At 37.0% G+C, this 14,176-nt stretch overlaps 1 protein-coding gene across 6 annotated transcripts in view; it reads right to left on the reverse strand.

Moving 5' to 3' along the window:
- Positions 1-14,176, reverse strand: part of MDN1 (midasin AAA ATPase 1) — a 101,574-nt gene that overhangs the window by 12,040 nt on the left and 75,358 nt on the right. For 3 of the 6 annotated variants that reach the window (XM_061369786.1, XM_061369785.1, XM_061369783.1), the window contains 18 exons: positions 12,967-13,093; positions 11,931-12,036; positions 10,723-10,838; positions 9,040-9,519; positions 8,268-8,494; positions 7,728-7,874; positions 7,331-7,503; positions 6,779-6,940; positions 6,509-6,646; positions 6,129-6,270; positions 5,075-5,244; positions 4,692-4,835; positions 3,847-3,982; positions 2,925-3,247; positions 1,845-2,006; positions 1,355-1,456; positions 995-1,196; positions 312-485 (listed from right to left, as the gene is read on the reverse strand). In XM_061369786.1, coding sequence (XP_061225770.1) covers positions 312-485; positions 995-1,196; positions 1,355-1,456; positions 1,845-2,006; positions 2,925-3,247; positions 3,847-3,982; positions 4,692-4,835; positions 5,075-5,244; positions 6,129-6,270; positions 6,509-6,646; positions 6,779-6,940; positions 7,331-7,503; positions 7,728-7,874; positions 8,268-8,494; positions 9,040-9,519; positions 10,723-10,838; positions 11,931-12,036; positions 12,967-13,093 — 3,231 coding nt within the window. Of the gene's footprint in view, positions 1-311; positions 486-994; positions 1,197-1,354; positions 1,457-1,844; positions 2,036-2,924; positions 3,248-3,846; positions 3,983-4,691; positions 4,836-5,074; positions 5,245-6,128; positions 6,271-6,508; positions 6,647-6,778; positions 6,941-7,330; positions 7,504-7,727; positions 7,875-8,267; positions 8,495-9,039; positions 9,520-10,722; positions 10,839-11,930; positions 12,037-12,966; positions 13,094-14,176 lie in introns of those variants that run through there. The other 3 variants (XM_061369784.1, XR_009727903.1, XM_061369787.1) reach the window with 3 other exon arrangements.

The raw sequence follows: 14,176 nt of genomic DNA on the forward strand, positions 1-14,176 counted from the left end.
TAAGCAGACAGGCACTGTGTCTAGCAGAGGGAAAGTGTTCGCCTTTTACGTCTTTAAAGAAGTGGATGAAGATTAGAGACCATTAACTTGAAAGAAAGCTGCAAAACCCTCTGTCACTCAACCAGTGTAGCAAAGGCTAATGCTGGTTACTTGGCAGGAGTATGAATACTGATGCAGAAATATCAATCAAGAGCAGATGCTTTAGTCTTATGAAGCATATGCACATCTACCATACGCAAAAATAAATACCTACATATACATTTAAAGACGCCCATCAGCATATGTTTAGAATGTTTTTTAAGTTAACATACCAGGAGTTTTAGTGGCAGAAGAATTCTTTTTTTCTGGCTTCAGCTCCTCTATGTCTACTGCTGTGAGATCCTCATCATTCTGCATTTGGGTTTCCATAGCTGCATCTTCAGTGTCTCCCTCTTCCTTTTCTTCAGGGGGCATAATGGGTTTCTCTTGCTCTTTGCTAGCTACATCTGTACAAAGGCAACAATAGTCATTATGAGGAAAGAGGAAGGGAAAATAAAGTTGCAAAAAAAGAAAAGCTGCTTTCTGAGCCCACTGCATATCAGTTTCAGTGAACTTCAGAAGAGATCTGAGCTACTGCCTCAATCCTCAGTTTTATCTTTCACTGTGTTGTGCCATTTTGTGTTAATGAGCTATTACCCTGAAAACGTGAAGAATGAAAGAGACTAGAATAGAAATTACTTTAAAAGAAAAAAATTAGAACAGTTTTAAAATGCTTATTAAACTAAAATCTATTTTTATGAGTGAATCCAGTATGTTATAAAATGTTATCATTAGTAGGAACTTGATTGCCAAAGACTATCATATATTATAGTGAAATGGTTCTACATCTTAAACCAAAGCAAGGACTGTTAAACATAATCTGAAAAAACATACTGGGAAAAACTACAGTAAATAAGCATGTTTCAGGATTTGACTCTGAAGTAACAACTCTTTACACCCAGAAATATCAACATACCATATGTCTGTGCATCATAGCTTTCAGAGCCTTGTTTAATATGTTCAAATGCATCAGCTTCCTCCACATTTTGTTTAGGCTGAGTTGTATTCTGCTTTGCTTCACTGCTGGATTCTATGGTTCTCAGTCTCTTGTGGATCTGTTCATTGTGATCTCCCATTGAGCGTTCATTATCTGCCTGACCAGGTTTCCTCTTGAAACTCTGAAATTAACACCATGAACCTCAAGTGAGGTGCAACCAAACACTGATTACAACAACGGTTCTGACAAGGAGAAATTGAAACTATTTGCTGGTTAATATTAAAACATTCAAATTAAAAATAATAATAATAAAAAATAAAATAAAAAGAAGAGATGAACCTGGGTGTTTTTTCTGCTTTGCTTCTGAGAAGCCATCCGGGCCATGCGTGTGGATTCATGGCCTTCTGACTGATTGGCACTCGAAGCTCCACTCCCACTTTCCTGAGAGACAAAAAAAAAATTAACTCCAAAATCAGAACTGTAACTGAAAATGGCAACTGTTGTAGTCAGATTTCAGAAGTTACACTGGGAAGCTGTGCTGCTTTCTATTGTGAATGACAAATGGCTCACAAGTGCAAGCAGTATTCTTGTGGGGAGCAGACAAGACAGTTCTGCAGTTCAAGCATTAGCCTAAAATTACAGTTTTCACTGCTATGAAATGTCACTATATCTCTACATGATCTTAAATCTTTCTCAGGGAATTTATAATTGGTGTTCTAAAAATGGAATCTTATGCACTATTCCTAAAAATACAGCAGCAGTTCCTTGACTGTATCTTAAAAACATACAAGTTCAACATTTTTAACTTAGACACTTCTATGTATTTTACCTCTTTAGACTGGTCTCTTTCTGAAGCTTCTCCAGCCAGCTCAACAGCACTGTCACTCTGCAGGTTTTCTTGCCCAGTCTGCCCTTGTGTTTCATGCTCCATTCTTTCCTCAGCCTCAGGGATCTCTTCATCCATCTCTGAATTGTCTTTATCCTCTTCTTCCTGAAATAGTATTCGCTTATTGTAACAGTCTAAAAAACATTGGAAAATGGGTACTATGAAATGCACATAAAGAATAATGCCATCATCAGGCACAGTCAACACTGGCTCACAAGGGGAAAGTCCTGTTTAACTAATCTGATATCTGTCTATGAAAAGGTAATCCGCCTAGTAGGTGAAGGGAAGTTGGTGGATGTAGTTTTTCTGGATATTAATATGGCTTCTGATACTATCCCTCACAGCATCCTTCTGGGTAAGCTGTCCCACTATGTGATGAGTGGGTGCATGGTGTGCTGGGAGGCAGGGCTCAAAGGGTTGTGGTGAATAGGGCCACATCTGGCTGGTGACTGTTCACCAGTGGTGTTCCTTGGTCTGAACTCATTACTCTCTATAGCTTCCTGAGAGAAAGTGGAGAGGGAGGTGGTAAGCTCTGTTCCCTGGTATCCAGTGACAGGACACTTGGGAATGCTTCAAAGCTGCATCAGGGAGGTTTAGACTGGACTTTAGGAAGCATTCCCTTACTGAGAGGGTCGTCAAACACTGGAACAAGCTTTCTAAAGGAGTCGATGCCCTAAGCCTTTCAGTGCTTAAGAAGCATGTAGACAATTCCCTTAACAACATATTTAGCTTTTTGTCAGCCATAAATTGGTCAGGCGGTTGGACTAGATGATCTCTCTAAGTCCCTTCCAACTGAAATACTCTATTCTGTTGTAACAGAAGACCAAGGAGATAATAGGAATACAGATGACAAAAATACACCAGTTTAATAGTAAGCGCATTTCTGTTATCTTGATGAAGATTCTCATTCACATCACACCTACTCAATGTCAAATCTGTTTTAGTATCATAAATACATCCATTTCTTAAGTCTTCTACAGGGTAATTAGAAACAGAAAAGCTGGCTTTTATTTATCCCTCTACCTGAGGTTGAAGGCCTTGGTCAGCAGCAGGGATTCCCTTATCTTCAGCAGATTCATTTTTTTCCTCATTGGGTGGTTGTGACTGCTCCTCATCCTCCTCTTCTGCTGCATCTTCAGTTTTTCCTGCATTTTCATCTTGATCATGAGCATCTTTGTCCCCTTCATCTTCCTTCTCCTCTTTATCTTCAGAAGTGCCTTCTTCAGCTGGTTCTGCATCCTGGTCATCTCGCTCTGTCTCACCAGTATCCTGTTCGTTCTGTTCTTCTGTTTTCTCTGCCTCATTTAAATCAGCAGGTTTCTCATCTACTTCAAAATCATTTTCTTCTGGATTAAAAACAATCAGAAAGGTATACAAAACTTTTAGTGAAGTACAGAGATAGTGAATATTACAGTGAATAAAACTGCCCAGCTTATAAAAAACCAAATAAATCAGAGATATCTATACATAGAATCTATTATTTTCTATTGTCTGTAATTCCTTTATGTCACAACTGGTTTGTAACAAATGATAACAGCAGGATGAATTCCAATTAATTCCCTTTAACCTAACAGTCTTGAGGGCAAGTTGCCTTTGAGTACAAATACTTGCAAGTATCATACTAAAAATGAAACCATAAAAGCAACTGGACAATTAAATAAGGAGCTTCTAGTCAAAGTGTCACTTGGATAACATTGAGAAAGCCTGCTCCAAAGTGTGTGTGAAAGATGGGTAAAGGAAAATATTGTAATGTTGTTAATTATTATCTGGCCTGTATTTGGTATATTTTGATAAACAGAAGTGAATGTGCAGCTTCATGTTATACACAATCCTACCGCCACCTCTTTCCTTTTCTATTGAGAAAAAAGAGCTCATTATCTGTCTGTTCCCCCCTGTTTCCATTTGGCTTTCATCTAGGAATCTGTAGAGAGATTTTCAGCTGTACCTTCACCCTCTTCTTCCTCATCACTCTTCTCATCATTCTCTAGGTTCAGATTATCAGGAAGATCCAAAGGTTCAACCTCAGGCTCCTTTTCTTGGTGGCCGTGATAAGGATCTATTTCGTTCTCGTCATATTCACGCTATCAGCAAAAGAATGGGGGGAAAAAATAACAGGTACATAGTAAGTGGGAAGAAAATCAAAAATAAGAAATAAGATGCTACTGAATTCTCTAGGACATAAATACTGGGTGCAAATATTCCATTCTCATCAGTTAAAAATGAATTTCCAGTGGTACACATCCTCATGTATACAAAGCAGAAAAAGATTAATTTTTGCAAACACATTTATACAAATAGGTATTTCTTAAAACCAGCATGTTTTATGTTCAGAATCCAGTTTTCCTAGCTGAAAGATTCCGAAGAGAATCTGCACTCTTGCAGATGGCAAATGCACTCTTGCATACTATACAGAATATTCAAGCATACTGCATTTGCATGTTTGGGATGAGTCCCACTGACTTGGTGCTTCTCTTGCTAAACACAACAGAACAAGAATTTTCAGCTTTGCCCATGAAAACATCAGTTCAGTGTAAAGCCTGTTTTGGCAGCCATTACAAGTTCAGGTTAATGCAAACAAAAATTCTTTTTGTATTATGGATCAGAAAGTACAGATTTGATAAAAGGGATGCAATATGCTTTACTTTCAACTCTGGAATTAACCAAATTTATTTCTTCCAAACACACTTCAGCATTAAATAAAGCTCATTTCAAATTCTTAGAAACATATGATATGAGCAACAGAATATGGTTTAACAGCAAAATACTCTGGGTAATCCAAATAACTTTTACCTCATCAATCTGTTCATGGATTTTCTCTTTGTTTCCATCATCCTCTTCCTGTTGCTCTTTTTCCTCATCTTTGGAATGCTGTTTTTTATTATCCTTGTTTCCTGTGCCCAAATTGTCATCTTTTGCAACGAGCTCTGAATCCTCCTATTAACCAACAAATCCACAAGAAACTCAGTTATGCTACCTGCTTCTCAAAGTCTCAGTGACAAGATACTATCTCCTACAGAAAAAAAGAAAAATCAAACCAAACACTAAATAAAATTTATGATATACTGAAATTATCCCTTTCCTAGACCAAGAACTATACAAAGGAGTTCACAGTCTAGGTCAATCAAGTTAAGAGAGTTTAATTCCTTTGATATCTTCTTCCCACCCCTTTTTACCTCATCCATTCCTGGTCCAGTTTCTTCTGTTTTACTACTGTCATCTTCATCATCATCTTCATCTTCATCCCCCCAGAGCCTCTCATCCAGTTTATCATCAGCTTCAGCATTATCAAGATTTCCCATCTGCTTATCCAGCTCCTCCTCTTCATCTGAATTTTCATCATCTTCTGTGTACAATTCAAAACGTGTTTCAGTACAGAAGAGATAAAGCTAACTTTTTTGTTAACTTCAGAAACAAGCAGGCATATTTAGCAGCTTAATTTCATCACCCTACACAGTTAATTAAAAAGCGTGGAAAAAGATACACATGCAGTAATACCCAGAAGAGCAGGGTCCTAATTATGTGATTCAGAGTGTTCTCTTGGACATAAGGGGACACATAGCATTTTTTTCCTCAGACTAACAAGTCCCAGGTGCAAAACTTGGATGATTTAAACCTCTGTTCCTTACCCTCTCTGTGCTCCATTTTCAAGACGTTTTGGCATTACTGGGAGGGGGAAGATCCATACCACTTTATCTGTGTATTAGTTTGGGAATTTCCCTTCTTGTGCAGGCGTTTTGTCAGAGATTTGGAAGCAAATTAACATTACCATAATTTATAAACCACATTTGTTTAAGATGTTCAGGCTGTTACCCTTTAAAGTAAAGAACTGCTGCCTTTTGGGTGAGTTAGCAACTTGAATAATACTACCAAATGTTGCTATTTTTTTCCATTTTAGAAATGTAAAATTAATTTTTTCTTATTGCTAAAAAGTTAGCCATAGCTAATTAGTCTTGTTTTGAAATTAATAACAGCCATATTCTCAAGTATTCTGTGATCTTCAACAGCTCCATAAAGTCAGTGATTTTAAAATGCATCTATAGGTCAGCTCATAAGAGGAAGGAAGAATCGACGCCCTTCATTTCAAAGCCATCACAGTGAAGACAGACAGTATTTGGCATTAATCTGCTGAATACTTTTCAGTATATGCTTCATTATATAAAAGTAACAGCCATTACTGGGTTCTTCTATAACATTTCTTGTAAGTTTGTGATAGTGGAAGAACCAAACCTTTTTTCTCCTGCTCTCCATCATGTATTTTTCCTTCAAAGTCTTCTGACATTTCAATTGCATTGTCTTCTCCTTCAATGTCTGGTTTAGAATCTTGATCCTCTTTCTCCTTCTCTTCACCCTTTTGAAAACTGTCTTCTATCTGCATTATTATTAAAGCCAAAAATTACAATGGATCTTGTATATATTAAAGCTTACTTATTTTTGTAGTACTTTAAGTTTATATCCAACTCTAACTATTCTATGATTCTATATGCAAGATAAAAGCCAATATAAATAGGAGACTGAAAGTAAATTCATGTTTCTTTTACCTGAAACATCTACAACGTGGACCTCAAAGGGTTTTTCAGTTTTACTTAAGCAAGAATAATGCCACTTACCTGATCTTCATTTTCTATTTTGTCGCTCACATCCTTCTTGCCTTCCCCATCTCCAATACCACCGTCCTCATAATCATGAAACTGTGTTGCTCCCTCTCCAGCTTCATCTTCAAGTAATTCTTTTGGCAGACAAAACCCCTATAAAAGCAAACAAGACCTCAAAATTTTCTGTAGTAGGAAGCACATCTTTTGGCTTAGTTTCTACTTAAGACTTTTGTATATATTAAATATTTGCATACCATATATCCACTGTTATTTCTAATAACTTACCTTTTGGGCGAGCTCTGTAAAAATGCTAGTTAGAACAGAAAGCAATTTTCCAGTACTCCGGTGAGATGCCAGTGAAACAGTGAGGTAGAACAGGAGAAGGTCTGAATACTTGCAGAGCATGGGCTTTAGGCGCACCATCAGATAGCAGGATTGGTTGAAGAACTGCAGTTAAAGCCAAAGAACAGCTGTCAAACATGATTATGTACATACTGAGATGCACCTCAGAGAGGGTGATGACAGACTGAAAACAGATGCTCAAAACAAAAATATCAGTAGGTGAGTTTAAATACTATTCCTAGGGTTTCTGAAGTGGGTGTTTTTAGATTTTTCACAAAAATAAAAACAAAACATAAAACTTTCCCTTCTTACTAAAGGAGCACCCGGCTTTTGCACAGTGGAAGAGTACTTATATTTGGCCATAATTTCTTACATGCTTGTAGTTCTAAGCTACTGGACAATAAGCAGTGATGTACGTTTAATTACTAAAGTTCGCAATTCCAAATCTTGAGGCCCCTGAGCAAAAAAAAAAAATCTTGAGAAGAGCAATTTTACCGTATGTTTATCTGAAGTGTAGTCTTCCCCATAAGATTTCAGGTTCTCCAGGAGTTCTGAAACTGCCAAAATTGCTTTCTGCACATGCAAAGAATCCAGACCAGCAGAGAGATCTTCATCCAAAAGCTTAGTTATATGTCCTTCTTTAACCACGTCAAATGAGGCTGCATCCTCTTTGTTTGAAATACATTAAAAAAATATGGAAATCAAGTCAGACATCCTAAAAATGTTATAGCAAGCAAATCTAGAAATACCTATCCATTTAAATAAACAACCTCTATTAAAACAGCAGTTCCCTTCTCTATTGGTACCTCTGGTAGGCACACATTTTAAGGAATTTTTAGGTTTGCATAGTTAAAACTCTCCTCCTCTACCTCAAGTAAATGAACAAACTTACCATTTCCCTCTGGAGATTTTTCTTCCTCTTTTCCACCTTCCTGTTTTCTCTCCACCAAACACTGGATGGCATACAGAACAACACGGATAACGTTTTCCACTTTTGCTGAGAAGTGCTCCACAAACTCTTCATCTGCACATTGATTTCCTTTTGAACCATAACACAGGCAGTTTTAGACAGAAATACATTACATTACAGGTTACTATGTTTCTCCTTTGCAAAGAGCATGATAAACACTATGCAATTTTTACTACATTAATTTGTAAAAGCTCCTTGCTAATCCTGACCTGCGACTATGGTGTAAGATCTGTCATCAACGGTGCATAAGGGGGAGGGGAGTAATAAATTACTGCACAAATTAAGTATGGACTCAATTTTGGAAGTTTGAATTTAATCAAGTGGTTTTGGATATCTAGATGATTTCAAAAAATGTTTCTGAATATATGAATGAACATGGAGCCATCCTCTACAAAAAACAAGCTAATGAATTCTTGTGTCTTTATCTGAATTACAAAAGGGGCAGAGAAGAATTGTCCTTACCACTGCACTCTGACATGGAAGCAAGAAGCTGTGTTCGCCAAGCTGTGAAGGCTGAAGATGTATTATTAACTTCTTCTTGTATATAGTTTAGGCTCTTGATTAAGGCCATCTGATTTTCAGCTTGCTTGTCTTCCCCAGTTGGAAGAAATAGAGATTCTATGCCCTGTAACTGAGCTGAGACTTCCAGCAAACAACTCACAGCTGACGTGCAAACTTCAAAATCCTTCCTGCAACAAGAAATCCCATATCACTGAAAAGAAGGACAAATCGTTCAATGTAAGATTAAACCTTTCCTTGGGGCACAGACTGGGGGAGGCAGCTGATCTCCATCTTGAATTTATTAAACACGAAGTCCAACAAAAAGTAGATATGCCACATACACTCTCTGAAGCGAGGACAAAATGAGAGGGTTATTATTAAATAGCCTACAGATTTTTTTAAATTAAATTTTCTTCATTAAATTGACATTTGAAATGAATTAATTGACCCCATTAACTAAGGACCAATGGGGATGAAAACCCAAGAGAGGAAAGATAAACTGAGAAGCTGAGATGGACCAATGTTTTTCTGACTTGCTAGGGGAGTAGGAGAAGGCACATATATTTGCTTCAACAGCCAGGCATTGCATTTTGCAGGAGAAACAAACAGATACAAGCTTCAAGAGCACCTGAACGCACTTTTAAGATATGCACAGGCAAAGATTTTCAAGATGACTCTATCTTGTATGAACATAAAACATACAGATTCCCATTTCACACATGCAGACACTCACCAGGAATAAAACAATGTCTCACATGACTGTTGTCTTATTTTGTCCACTTCTGCTTTCACTGCCTTCACATTTGTCAGCATTGCAGTCAGTTGTGTAGCTACCTGCATCCATAATTCATCCTTATTTCGCATCCTGCATCCAGGAGGCAGTTGCTCAACTGTTACTGGAGACAAGTATTTTAGCTCTGAAGTAATTAGGTCAGGTATTCCCGTAAAAACATTTCCCATTTCAGGTCCTGAACTCTGAAGAATGTTTGTTTTGGCATCTGTCTTTTCACTGTCACTGCACTTTGTTAACTCTTCTTTTGGGCAGCACTGTATAAACCAAGACAGCTCCTCAAGAACCATCACACACTGCATGGAAAGTTGCTGCAGCTTGTCAGTCCAATGTTGAATACTGTCTTGAGGAGGAAATGCTACAGTATATTCTCTGTCAGCAGTCAACCTAGAATCTATTTCTTGTATACAACTCAGGAGGTTCCTAGTCAAGAAAGAAAGGAAGAAATTTACAATCACTGAGTTTTATGTCACATTTCCCTTTTAACAGCTAAATCTTCAGACTAAATTCCTAAAAGATCTAGCCAATATGGAATTATGGAATCAGTGGAAGTCAAACTTCTTTTCTTTTTTTTCTAGAAAAAGCTTTGTTTAATTAGTGAATTTAACTCAGTATTGCTTATATTTGAGAACATATGTCCTGAAAACAGGGATTTCTGACCATCTTTTCAATCCATCCTTAAATTCTTGGCCTGATAGTCAAATACTGTTTTCCTCCATTAATAAAAGCAAATTAGATTCTGATACACCTTGATTCTCTGAAGTGCTGTGTAATAGCCAGCTCATAACAAACAATCTGATTTGCAATGAAAGTCACAGCAACGCAAACAAATGTTTCTTTATCCCTGCAACTGTGAATTTGAGGACTTTATGTTTTGGGCTTCTAGTTGGTTGGTTGCGGGGTTGTTTGTGTTTTTTCTGCTTGTTTTTCCAAGAAAAAAAAAAAAAAATAAAGGCTTGTTTTTGCATCAGTAATCTTCAGTTTAGGTGTCCTTCCCCATACAAAGAAAATTGCTCCTGACCTAACTTCAAAAAGTCCTATGGATTACGTTAGTGATGAACACAAATATGTAGAACAGTGGAGACTGCAGTGAAACTGATGAATCAAGCAGTGGAGTGAGAAAAAAAAAAAATCACACTAAAAAAGATTTTCTATATTGTTTTCCTTTTACAGTTTTGACACAAGATCTAGCACCTCTCACCTCTTTCGAGTTTTTCATTGTAAGCTGTTGAGGTTTCGTTCATTTTGGCTAGAAGTGCCATCCAGATAATCTATTTGCTCAAGGTCAAACCAACAACTTGAACACAGCCAAAATTAACTTAGGCCAATGTCAAAACAGAAAGATTTAACAATCTATAGGTTTAATGGTTTAATTGTAATTATGTAATGGTCTTCATATGTGTGTCTAATCTGTTTTCCCAGCCATTGGGTGCAATGACAGGATAAACAATATCTAACCCCTCCACCGCCCCAAACCTTTTCTGTCTAGGGTTGAATGAGGGGAGAAGAGAAATGGGGAAGTAAGGGGCAAGAATTTTATTTTCTTCTATTTTACATCTTTCTTGAACTGAATTGCTTACTGTCAAATTCCTTCCCAATGTTAAAATGTTGGAAAATCCAAAATACCTTAGTAAGATCCACTGTTCTGTCAATGTAGTCAGAGATCGTCTCTGCCTGACAAGCACCTGCATGAGGTGTGCAGTGAACCCTTTGCATCGCTCAATGCTACCTAGTCCAATATCCTAAAGAAAACAGATGCAGAAGAAGTGGGAGGGAACAGTTAGATGAATAAGCAGACAACAACATTCTCTGCACCTCCATTTCATTACACTGAGCAGGCTGAAGGGTTATGGTTTAACTGAAAAAGTCTTAAAATGAAGACAAAAATCACTGTTATTACAGTTTCCTCATCTTAACTTTTTCTGCATGTTTTATACATGCTGCTAACAAACTTATTTTCAGGTAGCTTCTGCAATAACAGTGATACTACACTGCCCTTCCCCCTGCAGCAATTCTTACCAGGAATTTAGTTACGATATTTAAGCTACCTTACATAAATTATGATTAAAATCTAAAGAGATAACAATCTAAAGGTTTTACATACATGACCATTGCTAAAACCACTGCCACGACTCTTTCGCCAGATTTACTGCCAATTACTTTCACTCCGTTCATTAGGAGGGATCCCATTTTAAAGTTTAGAATAAATATTCACAACAGAGCAGAACGGATCACAGCTATGTTCCATTATTTATGGCCATTACTGGCTTTGATGCTCAACAAGACCATGTTGTAAAAACAAGGGGCAAAGCACAATGAGAAGAAGAGCATCTGGAAGAGAACCTTTTTCCCTAAAGTACTGGAAAAGTGGTACTAATTTGGCAAAGCTTGTTTGTTCCTACTTTTGATTTTAGACCAATTTGTAAGCAAGGGACTATATTGGCACTTTTTGTGTTAAAACACAGGGTCCAATTATGTCAAATTATAAATCTCAACCAACTTTTTTTCCATAATAACCAACTAATCGTAGCTTTTTTCCTAACAAGTTTTGATTCATCATTTTGGAGTTACCTTCCTGAACAAAAAGTAGCAATTCAGTATCTGTTGGGACGAACTTGCATACTGAATAGATCACTGACTTAACAAAACTGGTATCACTCGCTCGCTCATAAACCAACAGGTTTAAAAATGATGTACCAAAATATCACTTTGTATCCCATTACAGAACACAGCATTATCTCACATCAGCTTTTTGCTATGAAAAGATTCCATTCCAAGGTGGTAAAATAAAGTTAGCAGAAACAGGATTTCTATTCTTCCTGCAGTGTTTTTACCTTAGCAGGTGCTAGCAATGCTGTCTGAAGTCTAGAGTGGCGTGCAAGTGACCGATAGAAGTACTTCTGGCATCCATCCCAGGCAGAAGAAATCTCTGTCAGCAGCCTGAGAGAGTACAAGAAAGTTTGATATTAGAGAGCTGTATCATTTCAGTACCTCAGCACACTGGAACTACCAGGTCAGTTCTTCAACCCCAATGCATTTGCTTACAAATTATTATTTTGCAAACATGCCGATCTTGTGGTTTTTGATTTTCTCTGCAAGAAGAAAATGTTTGATATTTAAAATAAACTAAGCAAACACTAAACAATAGCAGCAAAATCTCTATCTTTGAATATCATTTAACACTTGAATAGTGATTTTATTTTTCTTCTCCCCATGCAGCTTGATAGGGAAGCCTTTATTTTGGCCTTGCTGAAAGATTGTATAAACTAAACCCTTACATCTGAGTAAGACAATAAGCAGCAAGTCAATAACAAAAATCACTTGCTACCAGAAAAGTAACATGGAAACATATGAACGAACAACTTTTCTATAGGTAAGTTTTTCAAGAAATGCAAACTTTGAAATCTATGTATTTTCTCCTGAGCTATCCCATTATTCAATGAAAATGAAACAATTAAGTAATCCTGTAAATTACAATTTATCTTTAATAAAATATCAGCAGCCTACTTTCTAATACAATGCTAGCAAAGCATGCCAGGCAAAGCTGGAAAGTAGAAGGCTAATTGAAATCTAGTTCACCAAAACAATGAAACTGAGGGTAAAGTTGTCAAAAGTGCAAATTAAAATAAAAAAACCAAATAAACAAAAAACCTCAAAACAACCAAACGTTTGCTCAGTTGGATATGCTACTATAGTATGTGAAGGATTTTCAAACTGAGAAGTAATGGGAGGAAAGGAAGAGAATGCAAGGGTATATGTAAAATCCTAAATGAATGTCCAGAAATTCTGCTCTAAATCCACATGCAATAAATTCCATATACTGTAGCTGCAATCCATACAATCGAAGGATTAAAAATATTGTGTACATACGTGGCATCCAGCTCATGTGTACGATTTACTACACCTAATGCACTATTCAAGTCCAGTGGATGGAGGTAGAGCATTTCATGATAATCTTTTGAACGGGACCAAGACAGACCTTTCCGGTATGACAAACCTGGAATGACATTTGAACACAACATCCTTTTATACATAAAATTCTTTTATATGAAGAATGTCACTCATACAGTTGGTATTAAGATACAAAAAAATCTGATGTAATTTTTTTCCTGATGCTGTCTGATTTTGACAAGTCTTTGAACATGCTGCAAGTTTTGTAATGTAAGAACACATCGTAGTAAACTACCTTTAGCTGAACACAGCTGAAATAAGACAAACATAGACCTGTGTGTATAAATGAGGTTGGTGGCAGTGGCCAAGAGGTAAAACAAAAAGCCTTGAACCTTGCTCAGGCTACAGCCTGAGAAAGTTGCAGCTATGTACTTCTAAAACTCTGTCTAAAGTAGCTCTCCTATTTTAGCTATTTTAAAAACTGGATTAAACAGATCATTTCTTTCAAGGCAATTAGAATACTCCTTTCAATGCATCCTGAAGGTAAGGCAGAGCCTGTAAGAAATGCTCATTAGCTATTTATGTTGCCACTTTTCCAAACAAAATAGAGAGCAAGTCTTAACAGCAACACTTTTCACTGCTTCTCATCATCCTTTATGAGAGCTGAGCTAGGAATTATCACCTCATTTTTAAGATGTGAAATGGCTGATGAAAGAGGAAGGTAAAGGTGTCACCTGAAACCAAAGAGAGCCCAGTAAAGAATTCAAATCCCATGGTTAATTAAATAATCACAGAATGTCATTCCTCCAGCACAAACTTCACAAGGCAGCAATAACAGGGCAGCAATAACAGCTAATTCCTTTGGCACCAGTGAGTGGAAATACACAGGAAAAGTGTATGTACTGGAAACTTCCCACTTAGATTCACCTGTCTTTGCAGTCATCTAAATAAAAAATGACCTTAATATTCTGGGAACTATTTACTCAGTACACATCAATTCATTTAAGTATCATAAACCGCAAGCACTCAAAACTACACCTGTAGCCTACTCACCTCCCAGAAAGCATTTAGGATGTTTATGTTTTCGTTCTCTTTCCAAGTGTTACACTATTTAACTTTTTATCAAGATCATGCCTTCTTGAAACCCTTAACTTCATGTTTCCAAACGGGAACCATGAGGAACAGAAAT

The sequence above is a fragment of the Neopsephotus bourkii genome, unplaced genomic scaffold (genome assembly GCF_033783945.1).
Source record: "Neopsephotus bourkii isolate Nb327-2 ecotype Australia unplaced genomic scaffold, CSIRO-AGI_Nbou_v1 NB_1511, whole genome shotgun sequence".
Taxonomy (NCBI): Eukaryota; Metazoa; Chordata; class Aves; order Psittaciformes; family Psittacidae; genus Neopsephotus; species Neopsephotus bourkii.